This window comes from Megalops cyprinoides, chromosome 11, assembly GCF_013368585.1.
Source record: "Megalops cyprinoides isolate fMegCyp1 chromosome 11, fMegCyp1.pri, whole genome shotgun sequence".
Lineage (NCBI taxonomy): Eukaryota > Metazoa > Chordata > Actinopteri > Elopiformes > Megalopidae > Megalops > Megalops cyprinoides.
Genome location: NC_050593.1, coordinates 1843735 through 1869320, shown reverse-complemented (window position 1 = coordinate 1869320; position 25586 = coordinate 1843735). Strand labels below are relative to the sequence as shown.

Below are 25586 nucleotides of genomic sequence, written 5' to 3'. Positions count from 1 at the left end.
GTTGTTTGGAAGTACTTTGAAAAAAGTGAGAATGGCTCTGAAACAACCTGCAAATTATGCAATATTACTCTGAAATATCACAACAACACTAGCTCTATGCTGCACCATCTTAACAGCAAGCATTCACACTGTATGGAAGCTAGCACTAGCAGTGGGAACCCTGGCTTTAGCCAGTGGCAGAGCAGCATGGTTCAATTTGCTAAAAGGCCCTTAACAGAGGCTAGGAAACAAAAGATAACAAACCTGTTGGTAAGTTTTATTGTTAAAGATATTTGCCCCCTGTCATCAGTTTATGGAGACGAATTTCAGGATCTCGTCCGGTTTTTTGAACCAAATTACACCATTCCATCTTGCTGTAGCCTGTGGAGCACCATTGCCTGTCAGTACGACATACTAAAGTCAAAATTGCCACTGAAATGATGGGGAAACGGGTTTCCCTCACCACAGACTTGTGAACATCATGCACAATGGACGCCTATATTACGGTGACTCCACATAACATTACAGACGATTGGGAAATGATGTCTCGAGTGTTGTGCACCGAGACCTGCTTTCAGAGAGGCACACTGCTCTTAACATCGCACAGAAGTTATCAAAGAATGGGACATGTCTGTCTTTTATACTGTTCACGACAACTCAAGCAATATGAATTTGGCACTGGAGATCACCTGCAGTTCCTACCAGTGAAAACAAGAGAAGGGGCGAGGGTCCATTTAACACGGCTGGCGCAGGATGTAGACCTGGAGCAAACTGTTGCAGGTGAGAATCAGTTTCAGGATTTTTCCTGCATCTCATTATTCTTGTGAAGGTAGCTGTTACTAGTTGTAAACTGAATGTATTTTAGCCTACTATATGTCTCATGTCCGAATGTAGGCTATTTTTAGCTAATAGCATGCCTTTTCTTTCTCAAACAGATCAGCATAGTGATGCTGCTGCTGTCGACAAGGACGGGGATAACCGAACCATTATGAACAAAAGAGCAAGGCTAGAAAGCGAACGGGCAACAGTACTGAGGAGGTGCAAAGGTATTTCCAAACACCTACATCCCAACTATGGATAACCCACTGGACTGGTGGTCACGCAACCACAGTGAGTTTCCCCGTCTCGCCAAGCTTTCAAAGATCTACTTAGCGGTCCCAGCTACCAGCACACCGAGTCAAAGGGTTTTTTCACTCGCCAGAAACACCGTCACTCGTCAGAGGTCTAGCTTACATCCTGCACATGTTGATGCCCTCATTTTTTTAAATGCGAACCATGACCGAAAAGCCCATAGTCGTTTTGAAGAGGATGATAATGAAATATATGCCTAACGTGGCGGTGTCAATTTCTGTATCTCAGCTACATTTTGTTACAATTTATAAGAACAGTGGTTGTCATAAATAAAGTGTTAAATGTTTTAAGACATTACAGTGGAATGTTTGCTGTCTTTAGCCTACTATCTTTGTTTTATAATAAACTTGTAGCAATTAAAAATTATTTCTCAACGAGTTATTTCCCTACCAACATGTCATATAACGTAGCCTAAAGGCAAGGAGCATGTAAGAATGACAGTTGGACTGATATGTTCAGATGTATTTCAGCAGAAAATAGCAGAAAACTCATTAATGAGACTTGCTTTAAAGGCAAAACATTCACTTTTTGGAAAGGTCTTGCCTTAGTAATTTTTTTTTTTTTGTATTTTTATTGTGTGTTGAGCAAAATATGTCATGCACAAAAAAGTTAATTGAATATTTTAACATTGTTTCAATGCTCAATCAGCTAAAATTTAGATGTAGACTGCTTTTTAGATGACGGTTGAATCAATATTGATTCAGTGACAGTTATGGTTGAAAATCCGACATTTATTCAACATCAATCATAATGAGCGCTTTCAATTTGGTTTCAATGTCGGGTGTCAATGTAGATTCAATACTTATGCCTGACGACATTTCAATGTTGTTTCAATCTGATTTTGCTATCTGGGTCTGATCCTACCCTACGCACCTGCTCGACAACTTCGCTCCGCTACATCCGGACGCCTCACTCCTCCCACCAACAGAACGAAAGGCCCACGCTCCTCACAACAACTTTTTTCCATCATCGCCCCCCAGTGGTGGAATGAAGTCCCTACCACCCTGAGAACAACTCCTTCACTCCAACCCTTCAGACATGGACTGAAGACACACCTCTTCAGACTGCACCTGGACTGACACCCTTGCCATTTTGACCTCGTAACTTTGACCTTGTAAATCTTAGATTCCTGACTTGTACTTGTAGTTTTATCTCTTATCTTGTATTGTGCACGTTTTTGCCTAGGTAGTATAGCAGTACTTTACTGTCCCTGTGATTGTATTAGATATATGTAATCCTAGATCAGATTAGTTCTGGCTCGCTACACTGACCTTGCGCTAAGCTTTAGCACTATCTGCATTGTATGACCTGTACACATCTTGTCCTTGTGCCTGTTTTCCCACTATATGCACTTTTGTACGTCGCTTTGGATAAAAGCGTCTGCTAAATCAGCGTTTCTCAAACCTCTCCTGGAGTACCCCCTGCCCTGCATGTTTTAGATCTCTCCCTGCTCCAACACAGCTGATTCAAATGATCCACTCGTTATGAACTCCTGAAGCTGCTTAATAACAAACTGATCATTTGAATCAGCTGTGTTGGAGCAGGGAGAGATCTAAAACCTGCAGGGCAGGGGGTACTCCAGGAGAGGTTTGAGAAACGCTGTGCTAAATGAATAAATGTAAATGTAAATGTGCGAAAGGGTTGTAAAGGCGCTAGGTTTTTTCCCGTATTTTTTTCCCTTTAGTCATACCTGATGCGAGAGCACACCTCCAGTTTTCCGAGGCCGTGTGAAATGCTTCCGGGGAAAAAAACGCCACTCGTATCTATTCGATGTTGTTATCACAGCAAGAGCACTATGCTGCTTCCATGTGGTAGATAGAAGCGCATGGCTACAAAAGATAAAGAGTGAAAACATATGCTAACAATGCAAACATTTGTTAAGTGTTTTGTACTTATTTATATTTATATATTTAAATATACTTTAAACAGTTAATACATTGTTCAATTTCAAGTTCAAATTTGCCTTAGCAATAAAAAAGCCATTCTTTAATGTCATCGACCATCATTTTGTCCTTTTTTTAAAAGTATCAGTTCAGGCACCATTTAGGCACCGGTACCATTTTAAAAGTATCGCTTTAGCACCGGTATCGGAAAAAACCCAAACGATACCAAACCCTAGTCATTAGGCAAAGCCTCCCGGGGTCTGCAGGCTCTGGCCTCCTAACTCTTGGGAGGCAGGGAGCCAAGTGCTGGTCTTTCTCTTGGTAGCGGTCTGGAATAAGCATTTGGCAGGGAGGAGTTAAAAACAACATGTGGCAGCCAAAGCCATTTAGGCTGACACCAGAGCAGGGTGTGTGAAGGACAAACACAAGCAGGCTAGGGGGCAAAGCAGTCAGAGGAAGGGCAGGGATTCAGAGCCACACAAAGGCGAGCAGAAGGCTGGATTTCAAACCTCAAAACACAGACATTCAGATGGACAGACAGTTTGAACCCTCAGCCACTCAGTCTGCAGTGGTCGATCTATGCCCTTAAGAGGTGCTTTCCAACCTTAAAGTAGGCAGTGCCAAAGCACTTTACTAAAATGGTTTTCTGCTTCTCAAGTCTGACTCATGGATCTAAGTGCACTAAACCTGGAGCTGATCAGCTGCAGGCTGCATTTGATGTGTGACATAAGATTATCTTTGTGCCTTGCACTTTTGCGGATCAATATTTACAAGAGTGCTCTGCTCCAGGGGACAGCTGTAGTGTCCAAGGCAGAACCACTAAACCAGACCGTGGGCCGAGAGCCAAGATTTTTCATTTCACTGCTCTCTGAGAAGGGACGACCTAATTTTCTGCAACCAGCCTGTTTTTTTCCTTCAAATGAGGCTAAAATTGGCAACTTCATTCTGCATCACACTAACTTGCTTTCTTCTGAAGTTTTCTATCAGTTCAGGCAAACCCAAACAATTACTGAACAGTCAAACCAATCAAACTGTTTAACATAATGGTTTGATGTTTAATGTAATGGTTTGGTTGCAATGGTTTAACACACTTGTTAGCTTTACCTGCTTGTTTGTACCTTGCCTGGCCAACCTTTGGAACTTTGCCATGCAGTACTTCTACTATTGTTGAGTCTGTATGGTTTTTTCGCTTGAGTTGTATTGTACCTCACTTGTAAGTCGCTTTGGATAAAAGCATCTACCAAGTTAATAAAGGTAAATGTAAATGTCAAAAACCCCTGTACTGCATGCAGTGACAGAATTGGCCAATCACGCTCTCTGAACAGAATGTGTAACAAGACACAGACACACACTCAATGAACTGTCAAAGCCATGCATCTTAAGTTATTGTGGAGCACTGCATTTACATCACTCATGAAACAAGGGAATGCATAATTTCATTTTCCCAGACAAGCTGGAATTGATTCACTTAAATTTATAATGTTAAACAATGTATAGTTTTAAATGCCACAAAAGAATTAGTTATCACAGGAAATGAACTTTTATGACTTCAGGTTCCAGTCTTTCAGGAACAACTTGAGGTGCCAGCCAGCATGGCATAGACACACAACTTCCAAAACCTTCATTAACTAATGTGTAGTATCATTTTGTGAAGGAAGGTGAAAAATGAGTGACCTTGATCGCTCGCTATCACTTTTATTCTGAGGAGTTGCTACTCACAAAATGGAGCTGGAGTATTACTCGAACACCACACTTGTCTCCTCCAGCTACCAGCCTCATTGGCTTAGACTGTGCACCTTTCACCATACTGAACATAATATGATTCTCATTAAAATCTCTATGAGTAAGATTAACACATGTAACTGTTCTGGAGGTAGATCCAATCTGTCCTTCTCTCCTCCTACCCAGGTTTTTACCTTGATGCTCTGACACAGGTCAAGCACCAGCATGATGCGAGATCCAACATGTGAGTGGTGAACTTGCATCTGAGCCTCCAGCACTGCCTTGAAAAGCAACCTGACACTCAGTGAGTACCAGCTGTGTCTACCTGCCTGCAGCCAGTCCGGGGCTTTATGAGAACACAGTGGACAGACATTACAGAAAAAGGGAGAGCAGCCAGCCTGAGTTTACAGGCAGGTTGGCAGCTATTTTCAGCAGACACACACAGTGATGAGATCCTGTTACATGTTCACAGTAAAGATCTGGCTGCGCCAGACAGCATTTCAGCTGCTGCTGAAACTACGCTGCTTCCATCAAAGAAATAGGGCAAACAGTACTGCAAAAATCACCTTTATCAAGCAGGCTATGATCTACAAGTCAGAGGCTGAAGAAGGGGTAAAGAAAACAATAAGGGTCAAGATAGATGAAATTAAAGTATCGTTTTAGAAAACACAAAAAAGAGAGCACATTTCTACAGCTCTTAGCCATTGGATGCACCTACTGAAGGCTGCAAGAGAACCAGTTTACCTGAGGACTCCATGGCGTCTCCCAGTACGAGCACTGTCTTAGCTTCCTCCTGATACGGCGTGCTCCAGTCTGGTATCTCTGTTCACATTTATTTTTAGTGTCCCAAAGTGATGATAACAAGAAAACGAATCATAAACAAACGTCTCAAAAACTTCCTATGAGCATGTAGTCTTTCGCAGGATTGAGCGGGACAAGTTGTCTGCCGCCACCGGAACTTTTGTCCCCCCCTCTTCTTGTCCAGGTAACTTCCTATCAATTTTAAAGACACCGGCCACGCCTCTCAATCAGCTGGCCCCCTGCAGCCTCCAATGTCAGAATGTAATAGGCTGTCCCTAACCAGCTCCCTAACACAGTGAGACGTGCAGACTCACACACACTGTTTAAGGCACTGTTAAAAACACTGCTAACCCCTTTCACCCTGTTCTAGAAAGAGATGAGCTCTTTCGCATCCTGTCTGTTCAAGCTGCACCAGAACCTTATCACGGGTAGTTTTCAATCATTATTATGACCCCATAAAGAACATGGAGATGAGATCATTCAAGGGCTGACTGGCTGAACTGACTCTAACTCACCTCCCCTGCTAACCCCATAACAGAGGCTACCCTCCCACGCATGACAATGGAAGCAATCATTTCATTTCATGTTAAAACGAGCAATGATCCAAAGAGGACTAACTGCTAAAGACAGGCGCTGCCTTTAAAAAAAAAGTTTTGCTTTGTTCTGGCAGTATTTTAGAAAGACTAATTAGAAAGAATATTTTCAGCCTACAGGAAGTAAAAGGGCAGTGGTGGGAAGCAGGGATGAGAGATCTGGAATTGTGACCAGGAGGTTGCAGGATTGAATCCACAGCACAGGACCTTTGCTGTATTGTTGGCTACCTTGGGTAACACACGTAAGCCAGAAAGTCTCAGAAAGACTACATTTGTACAAATTGGCACCATGTAAAATATCACCCTGCACAGGGGCACAAATATTTTACTATCAATTATGGTACATTCTGCTACTATCCACTGCAATACGTTACTATCCATTACGGACATTACATTACTATCCATCAAGGTACATTACATTAGTATCCTTTACAGTACATTACAGTATGCTACATTGCTATCCATTATGGTGTTACTGTCATACGACAATTGCATCATTATTCACTACAGTATTACGTGCATTCCAACAGACACACAAGGAATCTTGCTCATGCTGTACAGTTACTCGTGTACCACCCCTGGAGGGACACACAGCTAAGCCATGGCTGCCCTGCTTTGCATACGCAATCATCTCCATGTGTCAGACATGTGCTTCTTAACACTGGAACATCTCCCTCTACTTGTGCAAGAACTATGTTTTTCAGAACCATTATTGTGTCACGGTAAATGACATGGCAGGAATGGTTAAACCTTGACAGAAACAGGCATGCTGTAGCTCCCTCTCTCCTCTCTCTCTCTGTCAGGGTTTCAGAGACTTCTGCTCACAACAACCAGCAGGTGTCCTCAAACCTGCCTTTTGGGTCCTGTTGCCTGCTGCTTCCCCAATCCTTCTCCAGAGGGCCCTTCTTCCTATCTGTGACTTGCCTAATTTAGTTAAACGTTTTCACCTATATACATTCTAAAAAAGAATACACTGGCCCAACTGAAAAAATTAAGGTAACAATTTGCATGGATCTTTTAAAGTAACTCCAACTCAGCCATTACTGAGTAAATCCCATGAGACTCGTTTTAATCATCTAAATTTATTTATTTAGCAAACGCTTTTATCTAAAGAGACTTACAAAAGTGCATCAACCAACAAAGGAACAGAACATAGTTTCAGTATACATGGAATTGTACACAAGTAGATTCCTCTCACTTTTAACACCAAATGTGGTGAGGTGGGCTTTTGTTTCAAAATGATGACTCTGCTGTTACTCAACCCAGCTTTTGTTAAACAACCACAAAACCAGGAAAAAACACACAGATTGACCCAGTAGGAGGGAACTACATAAAAAGGGAACACAGTCACACTCATGGTGGGTAAAAAAAACAGTCCATCAACACAAGGCATGCTGGGAAGCCCCGCCCACTACCCCAACACACTACACAACTCTACAATCGCTGAATTAGAGTAGACATACAAGTTGTACTAACTTAATACTTTTCTATTGTTGAGTGAAGGCAAAACTGTTTATTCAAAATCGATATATATCTAAGTTAAAACAGTTTCTTTATTTTCATTTTGACCAACTTATCAACTGACTAAATCACGTACATGTAACAAACTTAATTTTTTATACTGAAAAAGCTCTTGATTTTAAGCTTTACTCACTAACCCCATAAATCATTTTTAGAGTGTAGTTAGTCTAATCATGTTTTGTGTTCTATATAAGCCCTGCTTGTTTCTTTGTTCAATGCTCAGTCTTGACCTACCCTGCCTTATATGCTTTCCCATGCACTAACTTTGGTTGTCTCTAGCCACGAGTAAAGATTCTTTGTCTTATTAACTGTCTGTGTTTTTGCCTGATCTCTGCAACTGGATTCCTCTTGCTCAACTATTACGCTCTCTCTCTCTTCATTGTTCTTTAACTCTCACTCTACTTCTCTCACTTTTTCCCATCCCCCTCTTCCCCGCTCTCCCTCTCCACCACTCCAGTGTTATTTTGGATTTCATGCATGGCCCATACTGTCAAACATAGAATTACGAGCATGTCAGCAACATGCCAGGTTCAATTACGCAGAGAGGGCCATATCCAGAGCTGAGCACCACTTCACCATCACCTTACTCCCAGCAATTTTCTTATCCAGGAACAAGCGCTCTGAATTTCTCACAGCCACTAAACTGCACTGCCCTTGCACAGACCTGAACAATTGCACAGTCCTTCCATCAGTCATCCCTTGAAGTGTTCTTCTACAAACCTAAGTAATCATGCAGCCCCTCCATCAACATCATCCCAGCAAGGCCCTTGCCCAGGCATGAGCAATCGCACAGCCTCTCCATCAAGTTTGTGCCACTGCAGCCTTCTCTGCCTTGTATACCCCCAGACTCAACCTCAAAGATGGAAGAGAACACAACTGCCCACCGCATTTGTTCAGGCTTACATTACTCATACCACTTTCAGAGTGCTTTCTCAGGAAGGGACAGAGCTTTCGCAGGCGTGTGACACCATTTCCTAACATGTGCTTCTGTTGAGGATGGATTAGACTCCAACAAAAACACAAGAGTGCACTGCCGTGCCAGTTTTGTTAGCCTTTACATCTCTGACAGGAGGATTGGCTCAGAGGTGTTAGCTGAGTCACCATACAAGTCCATTATAGGACAATGGCTCTGAGACTGAGCTTGGGTTAACAACTGAGTGTTTGCAGGAGACATGCCAGAGAGCAAGATCTTCTCATTTCTCTGCTGTTACCTCAGTCTGGTTATCATGAGCCCATTTACAGGAAAGCTGGACTGAGACTGACTAAACCCACACATCACTGTACAAACACAGTACCAAATTGCATATTGAGTAAATACTCTTTATCTAGGTGAACAAATGTCAGCTGTAAGCTGTCTTCCTGGATAAGGGTGTTGACTATGTAAATACTAAAATTACACAACCATCAAGTATCTCAACAAGCAGTCAATGGGCCAATGGATTGTTGTAATGCATATAGTTAAAGACAGTACAACCAACAGGTTTCTGCAGAGACAGATCTGGCAATGTAACCTCACAAGCATGACTTCCCTCTCCCTTCCCATCTGTCTCTTTCTTTTCCCTCTCCCTGCCCCTCTCTCACTCAGAGCATGATGCAGGGTGGGAGGTTTTGCACCAGGATACACCAGTGCCTTAATGGACCTGGCCACTGGCTGTATTACCGTGAAGTGAAAAACACCTCTCCTCCTATCGGTTTCCTCCTGTTTGGATTGCACCTAGGAAGAAAGCATTCATGGGAAAGGGGGGGGGGGGCTACAAGCAGTGAGCAGGAGAGGCTTGGAAATTGTACAGACTCTTCCTCTTTTGTCAGTGTAGAGAAAGAGGGGGTGGGCAGGCACCTTACCATCTCTGTTTTCCCATGACCCAGTTGGTGAAGGGAATATGTAATAATATCTCCTTCCTGCTACTCTGGCTTTGTAAGACCTGTCACCTGAGACCAGACACCGATTACCCCTCCCGTGCCACTGCCTACAGGCCCTGCATCCCCAAAACACACTGCTACTGACACCGACACCTACAGGCAGTCAATACCGTCCCACATCTAAAATACACACACTGCTACTGACACCGACCACACACCTACAGATAGTCAACATTGTCCCACAGCTAAAACACATACCTGTATACATCACTACTGACACCAACTGCATGCATACAGAAAGCATCACGTCTATAACACACTGCATGCATACGGACTGTCAACACTGCCCGACATTTGACACACACACTGCTACTCATTCTGACTGCATGCCTACAGAAAGTCAACACTATCACACGTCTTAAAAACAAACAATGCAACTTACACAGACCACTCAGTGGCTGATACAGCCAACACATCTCAAACAGAAAACTGTTTAAATCTGCTCATAACAGGGCTGTTAGAGGTAATAACCATAACCCAAATTCCAGGTATGGCTAAAGACTCTGGAGTGATCACAGCCAGGGATAGCCTGGAAGGATCACCGATATGGGGATATGGGCCAGATCACAGACAGAGCGTTACAGGCTACATCACAGACAGAGCAACGCTTGTGTCTCTGTCTGTGATGTAGCCTGTAACGCTCTGATGTAGCCTGTACGGCACAGAAAGGATGACACAAGCTATATAAGTGTCAATGACGTGACACCTTCTTTTTCTGTCCATCTGTATTTTTTCCTTTTTAAAAAATGAATAAAATGTTTTTAAAAGTAGCATGTATATGTAGTAACTCTGTAATATACACCCAGCGACCACTTTATTAGGTATACCTGTACACCTGCTCGTTGATGCAAATATCTAATCAGCCAATTATCTGGCAACAACTGAATGCATAAAATCAAGAAGACAAATCAAGAAGTCAAAAGGTTCAATTGCTGATCAGACCAAACCTCAGAATGGGTAGGAAATCTGATTTAAGTGACTTTGACCATGGGATGATTGTTGGTGTCAGGCAGAGTGATTTGATTATCTCAGAAACTGCTGATCTCCTGACATTTTCACACACAACAGTCTCTAGAGTGTATAGAGAATGGTGCGAAAAACAAAAAACATCCAGCGAGCAGCAGTTCTGTGGGCGAAAACGCCTTGTTAATCACAGAGGTCAGGAAGGCGCCAGTAACCCAAATAACCGGACATTACTAGAGTGCTATGCAGAAAAGCATTTCTGAACATACAACATGTCGAACATTGAGGTGGAGGGGCTACAACAGCAGAAGTCCCCTCCAGGGACCACTCCGGTCAGCTAAGAAAAGGAAACTGTGGCTACAGTGGGCACAGGCTCATCGAACTGGACAGTAGACAACTGGAAAAACATCACCTGGTCTGAGGAATCTTGATTTCTACTGCAACATGCAGATGGTAGGGTCAGAATTTGGTGTAAACAACATGAATCCATGGATCCATCCTGCCTTGTTTCAAGGGTTCAGGCTGGAGGTGGTGGTGTAATGGTGTGGGCAGCATTTTCTTGGCACACATTAGGCACCTTAATACCAATTGAGCATTGTTTAAATGCCACAGCCAACCTGAGTATTGTTGCTGACCATATGCATCCCTTCATGACCACGGTCTACCAATCTTCTAATGGCTACTTCCAGCAGGTTAACGCACCATGCCACAAAGCACACGTCATGTCAAACTAGTTCCAGGAACAAGACAATGAGGTCGGTGTACTCCAATGGCCTCCACAGTCACAATCCCGTACTGTCGGACCATTACCTCGTCACTTTCAACCTTCCTTTAGCTTGTAACTTGAACGCAGAGTCCATGTTTTCTCTCAGGCACACCATCTGTTCTGCCACTACTAAAGCCTTTATTGATGGGCTCCCTGCATCATACAGTCTACACCATGAAGAATATTTAAACTTATGCTAGTTAACCAACCCTAGTTCGGCTAAAATAAATCAACTCACCGAAAATATGAAGTCCACACTTCTTAGAAAAAATCTTTTTACAATCCAATAATATTCTGGAATTCTTTCAGTCTGGGTTTAGACCGCATCACAGCACAGAAACTGCTTTCCTAAAAGTACTTAATGACTTACTTCTCTCCTCTGGCAATGGCTGTATCTCCCTACTTGTGCTCCTAGACCTACGTGCAGCCTTCAATACCATCAATCATCTTAATCTATTGATAGGGATAGGCAATACCAGTGATTTTTGTTTCGATCCGATGCCAAGTAATACTAGGACTAGTATTGCGATACCAATATTTTTTAAAGTCTTGTTGTGTACACAAATCCAGGAAATACTTGTAATTTCTATGATGAAATTACATCAAAAATGCATTTAAAAGCTTACTTTTAAGACACTACTTGGTCTATGATTTAAAAAATCATACTTCTCTATTTTGTTTTTCATTTATTTAACAAAAACAGTGATAAAACACAGTTTATTCTTCAACATTCAAACAAAAACTTTGAATAAAACAAAGACTTTCTTTGCAGCAAGAGAGAGAGAGAGAGAGAGAGAGACAGACAGAGAGAGATAGTGAGAGAGAGAGACAGATACACAGAGAGAGAGAGAGAGAGAGAGAGAGCGGAAGAGAGAAAACTGGTGACGGGCAAGTGACTCACAGGAACGATACATACAGAGCCATTCAGATCTGCTCTAATTCTTCCCCTCCCTATTCAAACATGGCATTTTTTCTCTTAAGGCCTCACCTATTCCTTAATGAGAGAGAGAGAGAGAGAGAGAGAGAGAGAGAGAGAGAGAGAGAGAGAGAGAGAGAGAGATAGATAGAGAAAATGAGAAAAGAAACAGAAAAAGATAAAGACTAAAAAGAGGGAAAGAATGAGTGAAAACCAGGTGAGAGGATTGCCATTTTCACAAGCAGTGAAATTCTTCACATAGGTTCAAACAAAAATTTAGAATAAAACAAAGACTTCCTTTACATCTGAAAAACATCCAGGTCTTCTGATTCATTTTTCTACATTTTTTGGTTTTTGTTTAGAAACAGCAGCATGTTTACATTTTTCCCCTTCAGTCGGTTTCAGAATTTATTGTCATTGTAACACGTACAACGAAATTTGAGTGCAATCCTCAACAGTGCAAAAGATCAATAAAAAAGCTAGTAAAATAATCTATAAAATAATTTAAAAGTAAGACTATATAAAAAGTAAAAATGGTAGAACACAAGTAAAGACACCCAGAGATATCTAAATTGAAAAATAGCACAGATCAGAAAGATTGCACAGATCCCTTGTTGCAGAGTGAAGAACCCTGAGCATTAATTGCACAGATCCCTTATTGCACAGTGAACGTGAACATTATGTTTTGTGGCATTTAAAGCTTGTACAGCTGTGGGATAAAAACTGTTTTTGAGTCGGTTTGTCCTTGTTCTAATGGCTCTATACCGTCTGCCTGTCGGTAGCAGTTCGAACAGAGTGACCAGGATGGGATGTGTCCTTTATGATGTTATGGGCTCTCTTGAGGCAGTGGGAATTGTGTAGGTCCTCCAGAGTGAGGAGAGGGCACCCGATGATTACCTCAGCAGTCTTGACAACACTCCGAAGCTCTGATGACCCTCCGAAGCTCTCCGTTGGCTTATCAGTTCTCCCGTCTTGGAAAAAACTCTCTGCGGGGACAGAAGAAGCAACGATGCCCAAGTATTTTGCTGCAGGTCTACTTAGGGATGGGAAAGTTTGTTCATGCTCTTTCCACCAGTGTAACGGGTCTTGGTCCCGGAGAATTACCCTTTCCTCTAGGTAGCGACACATCTCAATGAGCGCATCAGTGCCTGCTGAGCGGTACTGTTGGGCTGACAGAGCTTGAGTGTCAAAATGCGACCATAACCCTCCTTTTGCTGTGGATGTGGTAGAGCTTGGTGTAAGTGCAGAAGACACTGGGGAGAAAGAACTTGGCACAGACGTGGAGGCAGTGCATGGTGCTTGTGACATAGGCTCATGAATTTCTTGCATTTCTGTCAGAATTTGTCTTTTTACATTTTCCACGTTGTCTTGGCTGCAAAACGCAAGGTTTTTAAAACGGATGTCTAGGAACGTGCAAGCAGCAAGACTGTGAAACGTCTCAATGCCACAAACTCGCCGTTGGCACTGCTGTAACAGTTCTCTGGAAAGTGTGTTGCCTTGACACTCCGTGGCTGCAGCTGCTCTCAAAAGTAGAGAAACAAGAGGGATCACCTTTGACGTGGACACATATTTTGCTTCAGAAGTTTCTCGTGTTGCCTCTTCGAACGGTCGCAGGGCCTCAATGGTTGGCTGGATCAAGTCCAGCTCTTCAGTGCTTAAGCAGAGCACACAAAGTGTGGTGATGACTGCTTCCCTCTGCTCCTGAAGTGTGTCCAACATATACAGTCAGGTCCATAAATATTTGGACATTGACACAATTTTCAGCATTTCAGCTCTGTTGTGGGAATAGTTTAGCTGCAGCTTCAAAAAGGGTGGAAAAATGACAAAGTCGGACGCTGAACGGTCTTTTTAACTTTTACTGAGAGGAAATAAAAGGAATACACATAACAGACTGCTTTCAGTATCTTCATTCTGACCGTTACACTCTTCTTCTTCTTCTGTTCTTTTTAAAAGGTTTCTTTTTCTAACGGTTTCATAAACACCAAACGCCACCTATTGGGCATTCTGAGTAACAACACCTAACGTTAACTCCATCAATACATGCAATAACTCAACAGTAATCACTTGCCTTTAACTGTATTTTTTAACTCTGTTCACTATTTATCTTTTTAATCCAAATAATAATGAACTTAATGTGTTTTTACCAAAAAGGATACAACACTGTACAATACCACAATGGATTTGAAATGAAACAATCAAGATGTGCTTTAAGTGCAGACTTTGACCTTTAATTTAAGCGTATTTACATCCAAATCAGTTGAACGGTGAAGGAATTACAACACATTTTATATGTGCCTTCCACTTTTTTAAGGGACCAAAAGTAATTGGACAAACTAACATAATCATAAATTAAATTGTCACTTTTTAATACTTTGTTGCAAATCCTTTGCAGTCAATGACAGCCTGAAGTCTCGAACCCATGGACATCACCAGACGCTGGGTTTCGTCCCTGGTGATGCTCTGCCAGGCCTCTGCTGCAGCTGTCTTCAGTTCCTGCTTGTTCTTTGGGAATTTTCCCTTCAGTTTTGTCTTAAGCAAGTGAAATGCATGCTCAATCGGATTCAGGTCAGGTGATTGACTTGGCCATTGCAGAACATTCCACTTTTTTGCCTTTAAAAACTCTTTGGTTGCTTTCGCAGTATGCTTTGGGTCATTGTCCATCTGCATTGTGAAGCACCGTCCAATGAGTTTTGAAGCATTTGGCTGAATATGAGCAGATAATATTGCCCGAAACACTTCAGAATTCATTCTGCTGCTCTTGTCAGAAGTCACATCGTCAATAAATATAAGAGATCCAGTTCCACTGGCAGCCATACATGCCCACGCCATTACACTACCACCACCATGCTTCACTGATGAGGTGGTATGCTTTGGATCTTGAGCAGTTCCTTCCCTTCTCCATACTCTTCTCTTTCCATCATTCTGGTACAAGTTGATCTTTGTCTCATCTGTCCATAAGATGTTGTTCCAGAACTGCACAGGCTCTTTTAGATGTTTCTTGGCAAACTCTAATCTGGCCTTCCTGTTTCTGACTCACCAATGGTTTACACCTTGTGGTGAAACCTCTGTAATTCCTCTGGTGAAGTCTTCTCATAATTGTTGACTTGGACACAGATACACCTACCTCCTGGAGAGTTTTCTTGATCTGGCCAACTGTTGTGAAGGGGTTTTTCTTGACGAGGGAAAGGATTCGTCTGTCATCCACCACACTTGTTTTCCGTGGTCTTCCAGGTCTTTTGGCGTTGCTGAGCTCACCAGTGTGTTCTCTTTTTAAGATTGTACCAAACCGATGACTTGGCCACACCTAATGTTTTTGCTATCTCTCTGATGGGTTTGTTTTGATTTTTCAGCCTAATGATGGCTTGCTTCACTGATAGTGACAGCTCTTTGGACTTCATATTCTCAATGACCTCACCAGATTCCAAATGAATATACCACACTTGAAATGGACTCTAGGCCTTTTATCTGCTCCTTGCAAATGAAATAACGAGGGAATTACATATACCTGGCCATTGAACAGCTGAGTAGCCAATTGTCCAATTACTTTTGGTCCCTTAAAAATGTGGAAGGCACCTATAAAATGTGTTGTAATTCCTACACCGTTCAACTGATTTGGATGTAAATACCCTTAAATTAAAGGTCAGGACTGTAGAATGCAGAATTCCACCTTGTTTCTACTGACTGAACTAGTTTATGCTCTGCCACGTTCTGTATGTCTGTGAGTTTCTGCATGGCTTTCGTGCTGTGGTAGAAAAATGATACAATGCTACTGCATTTTTCCGAGAGCTGGACATTTGCAGGGACAGCTTTAATAGCATCTTTGACTACCAAGTTCAAGGTATGGGCGAAACAGGGGTAGTGCGTCCACCCAGCCTTGTGTACTGCAGAGACAACACTGGGACCATTGTCTGTGACAACTGCTAGCACCTTCTGAGTTATGCCCCATTCATCTGTGATTCTTTTTAGCTCTAAACTAATGTTGACAGCTGTGGAAATAACAGGTTTCTAAAAGAAATTCTTCCATTTGCCAGTTGTCAACAAAATGACATGTTACGGCCAAATAGGCCTCTGTGGACCTCGATGTCAACATATCTGTGGTCAGAACCACGCTGTTCGCACGCTGTAAAGCTGCCTTTACTTCATTTTGACAGTTTTTGTACGTCTGTGATCCTTTCCATTAGCCGTTTGCGGCTTGGGATTTTATAGCATGGGTTGAGAGTCTTCACAAATGCAATGAAACCCCTGTCCTCTACAACTGAAATAGGCTGGAGGTCCTTGCATATCATCTCTCCAAGGCGTCTTGTAAATATGGCTCTTGGAGAGTCATCTATAAATCTTTCATAAAAGCTTAAATAGGCCTAGGCCTAGTTTCACCAATTGCCGCAGATAGTTAGAATAGGCCTTACTTAATGACACATTTTAAATGAAACTACAGCCATTCCAAAATCTATTAATATCCACCATTAAATAAAATTGATAAAAGTGTGCTAATGATGACTTATAAAAGAGCAATATTCATTGTAGATGGCCTTTTCTCTTCAGCAAGACGTGGCTTTAAAACATATTTGTTTTTCTTTTTGAAAATGTGTCCTATATAGGCCTATAGCTTCACATAGCCTACATCTAACTGCAGCCTACAGACTAATGACTGCAAAACTTGGGCTTATATGTAGGCCTAAGCTAATCCACACCAATACCATAACTAGGGTTTCATACAATAAATATCCTGCACATCAATATCCTGCTTACATATTAGATTTGTGGTATTGCCATAATATCTGACCATTTTGTCACATATGCCACATTTCGAATCATTACTATTTACCATATCAAAATAACTCCACATGAGGCTCCATTTACGTTCTGCCATTGTGCAACCAGCACTGGGGCTGAGTGACTGAATCTGTTTCTGTGTGTGCCTTATTACAGCCGTTGATGGGAGCTGAATGAGAAAGCAGAAGCTAAAGTAGTTCCTATCCAAACTAACCATTCAAAAAAATACTATGAAATTAAATTAATGAAATCAGTTTAAAGCATTACCTGTTATCGATTTTTTAATATGAGGATTGATCCTTAAAACTGAACCATCAGGATCGAAATATCGATATTTTGGTATTGATCTGCCCGTCCCTATCTATTAGATCAACTTGAGAACCTGATTGGCATAAGTGGAAAGGCTCTATCCTGGTTCAGATCTTATCTTTCTGAGCAACATCACTTTGTCTGTGTCACGATTGATCCTGACCTCTGTTTTGACACACATATAAAAAACACCTCCAGGAATGCTTTCTGTCATTTGAGGAATATTGCCAAAATCAGGAAAATTCTATCAATACACAATGCGGAAAAGCTAATCCACGCTTTTGTTACATCCAGATTGGACTACTGTAATGCCCTCTTGTCAGGATGTGCATATGCCTCCCTAAAGCCCCGTCACTTGGTTCAAAATGCAGCTGCTCATATTCTAACCAGAACAAAGTGCTTTGAGCACATCATCCCAGTATTAGCCTCTCTCCATTGGCTACCAAATCAAATACCGCATTGATTTCAAAATACTTCTTCTTACATTTAAAGCTTTAAATGGGCTTGCCCCCCCCTACCTTAAGGACCTTCTTCGCCCATATTCACCAAAACAAACTACGTTCCCAAACAACGGGACTTCTCATTGTTCCAAGAGTGGGTAAAAGTACTATAGGTGGTAGAGCCTTTTTGTACTGAGCTCCTCTTTTGTGGAACAATTTACCCACCGATGTTCGGGGAGCAGACTCTCTCTCTGCCTTTAAGTCTAGGTTAAAAACTTATCTTTATTTCAAATCCTTTAGTTGAGGGACACGGCACAGTACTGACATTGATCTTTACAGTCTCTGGTGGACTAAGTGGTCATTGCTGTCACTACATCGTGGCCTGGGTACTCTGTGTTCGGCTGATCCGGCTGTGGTCTGGTGTTGACTGCCTTAGGGTCACCTTCATGATCGTGCTGGCCCTCTCGTCCCCTAGGTATGCTGCCATAGTGCTTATCTGCCGGGATTTTTCCTTATTACACACATGCATCCCTCTTCCCCCCTCTGATCCCGCCTTTGCCTTTATGCCTTTGTTTCCATTCCTGCGTTTAACATCCACTAATCACTGTTTTCTATTTGTTTCCTATCCCTGCTCCGGGCTCCTGCCTGGAGCTGTAGCCCAAGAATCACATCCCGATTTCCAGTCCTGCTACCTCGCTGCCCTGTCTATCAAGCCAACTGCGTGCCAAGAACTGGACATTCTAGAATACATTTTATAGTTACTCTGTTGCTTACTACTACTGTCTATCAATCTTAAATGTCATAAAGTACATCTTACAACTTTTAAGTTTTCTCTGTAATTCTATCTGCCCAGTGCCGGCCAGAAGCAGTTGGGCTCCCCCTCTGAGCCGGGTTCTGCTCAAGGTTTCTTCCTGTTAATTGGAGAGTTTTTCCTTGCCACTGTTGCCTTAGTCTTGCTCTCAGGGGGTCTCAGGCCTGGGAACAATGTAAAGCTGCTTTGTGACAACTTGTTGTAAACTTGTTGTGCACTATACAGACAAATTTGAATTGAATTGAATTGAATCCAATAGAGCACCTTTGGGATGTGGTGGAACAGGACATTCGCAGCATGAATGTGCAGCTAACAAATTGCAGCAACTGCATGATGTATCAAGACAGCATGGAGCAGAATCTCTAAGGATTGTTTCCAGCACCTTGTTGAATTCATGCCACAAAGAATTCAGGCCATTCTGGGGGCAAAGGGGGGTCCTGCCCAGTATTAAAGAGGTGTCACTGAGTGTATGTAACTACTTTAAGTTTTCTGCACTTTTTAGGTACTGGTCATTTTTTTCACATTTAAAGTGTCAAAATAGCATGTGGTACGATCGTCAAAAGCCTGTTTGAAATCACTCAAAGTTTTTCAACTTTTATATTAACCTATTTGGCATAATTTCATAACTGTTTTGTATTGCTGAGGAAAACTCCCTATGCATTTTCATTTTTATTTTCATCATAATACATAAATGTTGTCCGATGGTGATCATTTTATGAAATATCATATGGTGCGACCAACAAAAAAAGGCCTGAGACTTTCATTTTTAAAAGTGTTCAAGGACTAAAAGAGACATACAGCACCACGCCAAGGACCACTGGACACGTGTAGGTCAGTAAGACTCTTTAAAATTGGGAAAATAATCACCTTTTTAACTGCTGTTGTGTTGTTGTTGTGTGTCCAGGTTTTCAGATTGGCAGGGAGCCTCGTTTAGAGACGGTCTTGAAGCTCTGCTCAGAGCAGAGCTGAACAAAGCTCTTTAGCGGAGGAGGAGCAGCATTATGAATAATCTTGTGCTAAACGGACATCTGAATACAAAATTGAGTTGTCAAAGCTTAACATTTTATATTTAACAAGTATATCACAATGGTGATACTGTTGTGATTTCCTGTCCCACTATTGGATGAGCGAAGAGAGTATCAGACATTACGATGACTTATCTCCTGGCAATTTGCTTCTTCACAACCTGCACAAATTAGTCATAGGGAAGTGTCATGCTTCCGCAACCACTCAAAAAGTCAGCCATGCCCAAGCAAGAGTAATGAGCCAATCCCTGCAGAGCTTTATGGGAGCCGTGCCAGTAGAGTACAGTAGATTGCTCATCTGTAATGGTGCTCCAACTGGATTATGTGAAAGGGCTAAAACAGCTGTGTTGGGCCTGGCCTTTTTTCCCGGAAGCTGTGTTTGGAATTCTAGGCCATGGCCTCAGCACGCTGTATCCCTTTCCTGAGGACGCAGAACAACTGTGACTGGGGTCAGCAGCACGGGATATCAGAATGCACATTAGAACAGGGACAGGAGTTTACTCAGAGCTGCAGAGCATCAACTGCTTAAGAATCCTCTCCCTCCTAGCCCAACGCACAAGCACTCTACACATTCACAAACTCACAAGTGTTCATTGAGATGAGAAGGAACTGACAGGTTGTTGCCGATAACCTGAACAAAGCTGATGTCTTGGAAAATTTCATAATAAACCGACCGCTTTGTCAGCAGAACACAGTGAAGTGTGTCTTACTGCATTTGCAGTTCTGTCTCCCGGGACAAAACAAAAACTCCTCGTGGCTGAACAGCACAGGTGGCCAACAAGAAGCTGTGAATGCAACCAAGGTTTCGATTATGGGGTCCCCATCCGTCCCCATGGGATCCTAATGCACAGGGACAGCTCTGCCATCTCCCATGCAAAGAACAGCCACTCCCTCCCCATCCACCAGCATCAGCATCAGCAGCAGACCCTGCTGGGAGTTGTTATAGCAACTGAATTACCCTAGCCCTGTCTCACAAGCGGCACATCTTCTGCAACAAGTGCTGCGAGGGCCAGGAGGAAGGGATGAGGAGGAGGCCAAACATGCCCTGCCTTACATTCTTCAGTCTGAAAGAAAACAACAGAACAACAGCTGGAGGACTCATTTTTGGTGCCAGAGTGTAGAGGGAGGCCAAAAAGGTCCATTCTTCAGTGGTGATCAAGGATAGATGAGAGATGGCTGCCAGGGAGCAAGCTGTGTGCTTTTTCAGCAGACCACAGCATGGCTTGCACTAACCAGAGGTCTCAGGCTAGATGTTGGTCGAAAGCATGGCTGAGTGTGAGCTGTTGCCACACGCCACGGGGAAACGGCAGGAAAGACGGCATTATGTTATCCACCGCAAAAACACAATCCAAATCAAAAACTGATAATTACAAGAGCAGCGAAATTTTGGGAAGTCAATGCACATTTTAGACTCTTTAAATGTCAAATTCTGTAACTGAACTGATCCATTAATGAACACGCTGGATTCAGCGTTTCAGTAATGGATCTGTAGCGCAGCTTGAACATCAGCTCCATTTCAGTTGAATGGAAAGTGCCACACACCCATTGTCCCTCCTCACCACTCCAGAAAAGTAGGGCCTTCGTGGGCAACCCAAACACCCATTAATCCCCTCTAAGAGAAGGCAATGCTCACAGTTTTCTGCCTGTACCAAAGAGTGGAATAGTTTGAATGATCCATGCCCGTGGACTGAGACAGGCCTATACAAACCTGTCACACTTGTAAGAGCCCCTCACACTCCACGGGGGAGCCCTGACACAAACGATTTTTCCAGACTGTCCATGTAACATGTTTATTGTGAAGAAGGGCAAGAAACACCTAAGACTGCTATGATGGCCTCAGAAACTGGATCTACTATGATGAACGTGGTGTGTACCCTTTTAAAAAACATACACACAAAGAACACAAAGGAAAAATTGGGAATTTTTTTCGTCTAAAATGGCTGTGCTGTGTGTCACAGACTGAGGTAAATGAATGAGTCCAACTGAGTAAAATTTGAGAGGCCTTCAGTTCTCAATAGCCATAAGCCTGAATCTCTCCAACCTCACGGGTTGGACAAATACAACCCAAGCCCTAATTATCCCAAATCCTTTATTTTTCATCTTGGGGGTACCAACCAACCCCCTTTGTGCTGCAGAAGGCAGGAATGTTTCCCAACCTGACCTGCTTCCAGCACCTTGTGACAAATGCTATTACTGTTCACTCCTGGTGGATAATGCCGCCTTTTTACACAGGCTCCAACAAGTAATCATCTCACACACATTCACATACATACACACACACGCACACACACACACACACACACACACACACACACACACACACACACACACCATTCCTGCTACCCTTGACCCATTTACAGTTTGCCTACTGTTCTAATAGATCTGCAGATGACGGTATCTCACTTGCTCTGCATACTGCTTTAGTACACCTTGAAAATAAAAATGTCAGAATGTTGTTTATCAATTATAGCTCTGCTTTTAAGACAATTGTACCATCCAAGCTGGTGTTGAAACTCAGAGGTCTTGGTCTGGGCAACTCTATCTGTAAAAGGCTACTTGATTTTCTGACAGGCAGGCCCCAGACTGTGATAATAGGCAAAACACACTCGTCTACATTAGTTCTAAGGACTTGCATGCCTCAGGGCTGTTACCTCAGTCCCCTATTGTACAGTCTGTTTACACACAACTGTGCTGCCAAATATGACAACAGCAGCATCATAAAATTCACAGATGACACCACAGTGATTAGCCTAATAAGCGACAGTGATGAGAGGGCCTATAGAAGGGAAGTGGAAGAGCTAACCATACGGTGCCATGATAACAACCTCTTTCTAAATGTCAATAAGACAAAATAAATCATTGTTGAAAGATCAGAGGTAATCACATTCATATTTCCATCAATGGGTCATCTGGTGAAATTGTTGATAGTTTTAGATTTCTTGGCATACACATCTTAGACACCCTCACATGGTGTCTTAACACTAATTGCAACCTCAAAAAAGCACAGCAGAGACTGCACTTTCTGAGGTGTCTCAAGAGTTTTGGCATAAGTACCAAAGCTCTTGTGAACTTTTATCGCTGTACCACAGAGAGTGTACTGACAGTGTGGTTCGGCAACCTGACTGCTCATGACTGCAGACTACTACAAAGGACTGTAATGGCAGCAGCAAAAATCGCTCCTTCCATCTAAAAAACGTTACTGGAGCATCAAATCACGTACCAGCCGTCTCAGTAACCGTTTCTTCCCACACAATTGCTGAACATCTGACGCAACCATATGCACTGCACTTTGTCATTGTATAATATGTAATGTTATTGTGGACTGTATTCTGTGTATATAATGTATATCTACATGTGCAAGGTGTACATAGTCTATGTAGGTCTGCAGTGTCCTCTGTTGGTCTTGTGATGGTGTGCCTTTCATGTGTAGGCAGAGAGAGACGGAGCACAAGTATTTCATGGTATTTTAATACACATGAATTTGAACAAGCTTCTCTTGCTCTTCCCCCTTCACCAACATCTTTAATAATGGAGAACTGGTGCAATGCTGTGAGGTTGTAACATCTCAGCCCTGGTGCACAGTGCCTATAGGGCTACTGTAAGGCTACTCAACCCTGGTCAGGGCCACTGTCTGCAGGTCTACTCTATGTCTGTCTAAGTGCTGCATTGTTTTCTCAGCCATTGATGATGGCAACATCTGCTACTGCCTGCTCATTCTTTGTACTGAAAAACTGCGCAGCCATGAATCTTCCTTCTGACTGAAGCTCTGAGAGGGGGTGGGGGAAGCTGAAAGCTGGGAAGGCCTGCTGGATCAGGACCAGGGATATGGAGCCTGGCTCTGTCCACTATCTCTGGAGTCCTGACACAGCGAAATTAGGCACACATGCTACACCCAGAGCGCCAGCGGGCAGCCCCTCCCTCTGAGCGAGCCCCCAGGCAACACCCACACCTTGTACTGGCCTCGGTCCTCTGCTCTGCAGCTGGAGGCAGTGAAATTGTCAGTTCTTAGCCCATGGAATGAAGACCAGCATCAGAGAGGCCCCGTGACTTGGTACTCAGGCACAAAACTCTCAGGGGTGGGGAAAAACAGCATATTTTCCATCAGAGGCCTTAAAAATTCACCCCCAAGCGGTCTGCGCTCATTTACATGTTTGGGAGGAAATAGCTCTGCTGTTTGAGGTGCAGACTGGCCATTTCAGACTTTGCCACCATGATGCTAAATATTGACATTTCTGAATAAAAACAGAGGGTAACTGAGGTCTCCACTTGCCTCTGCCACTCTCCCCACAAGTTTCCCATCAGACACTGGGGTTCATCATTTTAAGATACTTTAACGCCAAAACATCAGGACTTTAAAAGAAATACATTACTTATCCATTCCAGGTGAAAACATGGCAACTATGACTATGACTGAAGAAGTGAAAACGCTGACAGCACGCCCTCTGAAGGAGGGATGACGTTGAACGATCAGACAGGGGTTATCCATTAGCTCCGCAGTGCTAGTGATAGTGCTACACCTGACAACACCTGGACAGAGCATCATAGGCAACTCTCTACAAGTAGCCCAGGCATCGCACCTACACTGCACATATTAACAAACAGTCACAGTATGTGTCTTCAGGGCTAATGCATCTTCAGCCTAACATTTATAAAAGACCACGAAACAAAAACTAAAAATAAGCCGCTATAGGGCTAACATTACAGGCCTCATTATAACTACTGCCTCTTCTACAATAGCATTCAAACTAGGGTGACCATACGTCCTTTTTGGGACCTAAAAAATGCGGGAAAAAGAGGATGTATGGTCACCCTAATTCAAACTAATGTCTGAGATGGCATTCACCAAGCACCCCTATACTGCAATCATGCATTAACGGGATTATGGGAGTCTATCAAAAGGAAAAGATAGTTTCGTGCAAACGCAAGAGGACAAAACGAAGCAGCACCTAGCTTTACCTGTGGTGGTGCTCATCGTGGCCGCTCTGGCCGTGGATGATCTGTCCTCCGGGCTGTTTTCCCTCCTTGTTGGAGTTGATATGCGGTATCAGCACGTCCTCCTGGCCCAAATCGAAGCGCTTGTGCTTGGAGTTGTCGGGTAGGAAGAAAAACGCTCCAAAGCACAGGGTAATGAAGGCACTAAGGATGAGGAGGAGGATAAACTTTTTGGATAGCCGCAACGTGGCTCTGTGGTGTGGGAATGATGAGGCACCAGGTGCCAGGGTCGGTATCCTCCGGCCCAACAGCGGCAGAACAGCCGGAGCAGTCATGGTTCAGTGTCAAAACAGTCGTATGGAAACACTGTCCAGTTGTTACGTTTCACCCATTTCTTAATTATCTAATTTCTGCCTGTTTGTTTTCAGAAATGAAAATGTTTTAAATGAATGGAGCAACATGCTCCAATCAGAAGAATGAAGTCTGGGGAAAAAAAACATAAACTGCAATAAATCGGCCAGAGCAGAGCAGAGCCCCCTAAACAAGTCCAAAAACGAACTCCGAAAAATGGCATGGCTAGCTAGCTGTCTTCATGATTACATTCCATAAATGTAAAGTCTCCCCACACTCTCAATCCAAACATAACACAATTAGTTCACTTGATGGTTAGCTAACTACTTTCGTCTGTTGTAACGTGGCTACACCAAGCAATTATGCAGGCTTCTACTAATAAATTATAAAGCAAGGTATGCAGCTACTTTCAGCATTTATATAAGCGCACTCACATAGTCCAGTCTGAGCCTATATTAAACATGCTGCAGTTAGGTAACGGGACGCATATTCGAACAGTAGATAAATACATTATACAACACTCTGCCAATATTTTCGACAGATCGCGCATTTTCGAAGGATCGTGCCTATTTAAATGACAGTTTTGCCTGAGATGTGCAGCACGTTTAGTCTCGCGTCACCGTTGCAAGCTAGCTACTTGTCACAGGTGTGTAGACATACCTACTTATCTACCCTGTTTACTACGTACTACCGTGTTCTGCCAGATGACGCGGGTTCATTGTGAGCTCAGTGCTTCCTTGACAACAAACA

General features: G+C 42.9%; 1 protein-coding gene across 1 annotated transcript in view; it reads right to left on the bottom strand.

Annotated features, from left to right (window-relative positions):
• Positions 1-24820, bottom strand: part of LOC118785494 (mannosyl-oligosaccharide 1,2-alpha-mannosidase IB-like) — a 202404-nt gene extending 177584 nt beyond the window's left edge. Inside the window, exon 1 of the mRNA XM_036540183.1 lies at positions 24510-24820. Coding sequence (XP_036396076.1) covers positions 24510-24820 — 311 coding nt within the window. The remainder of the gene's footprint in view (positions 1-24509) is intronic.
• Positions 24821-25586: the final 766 nt, after the last annotated feature.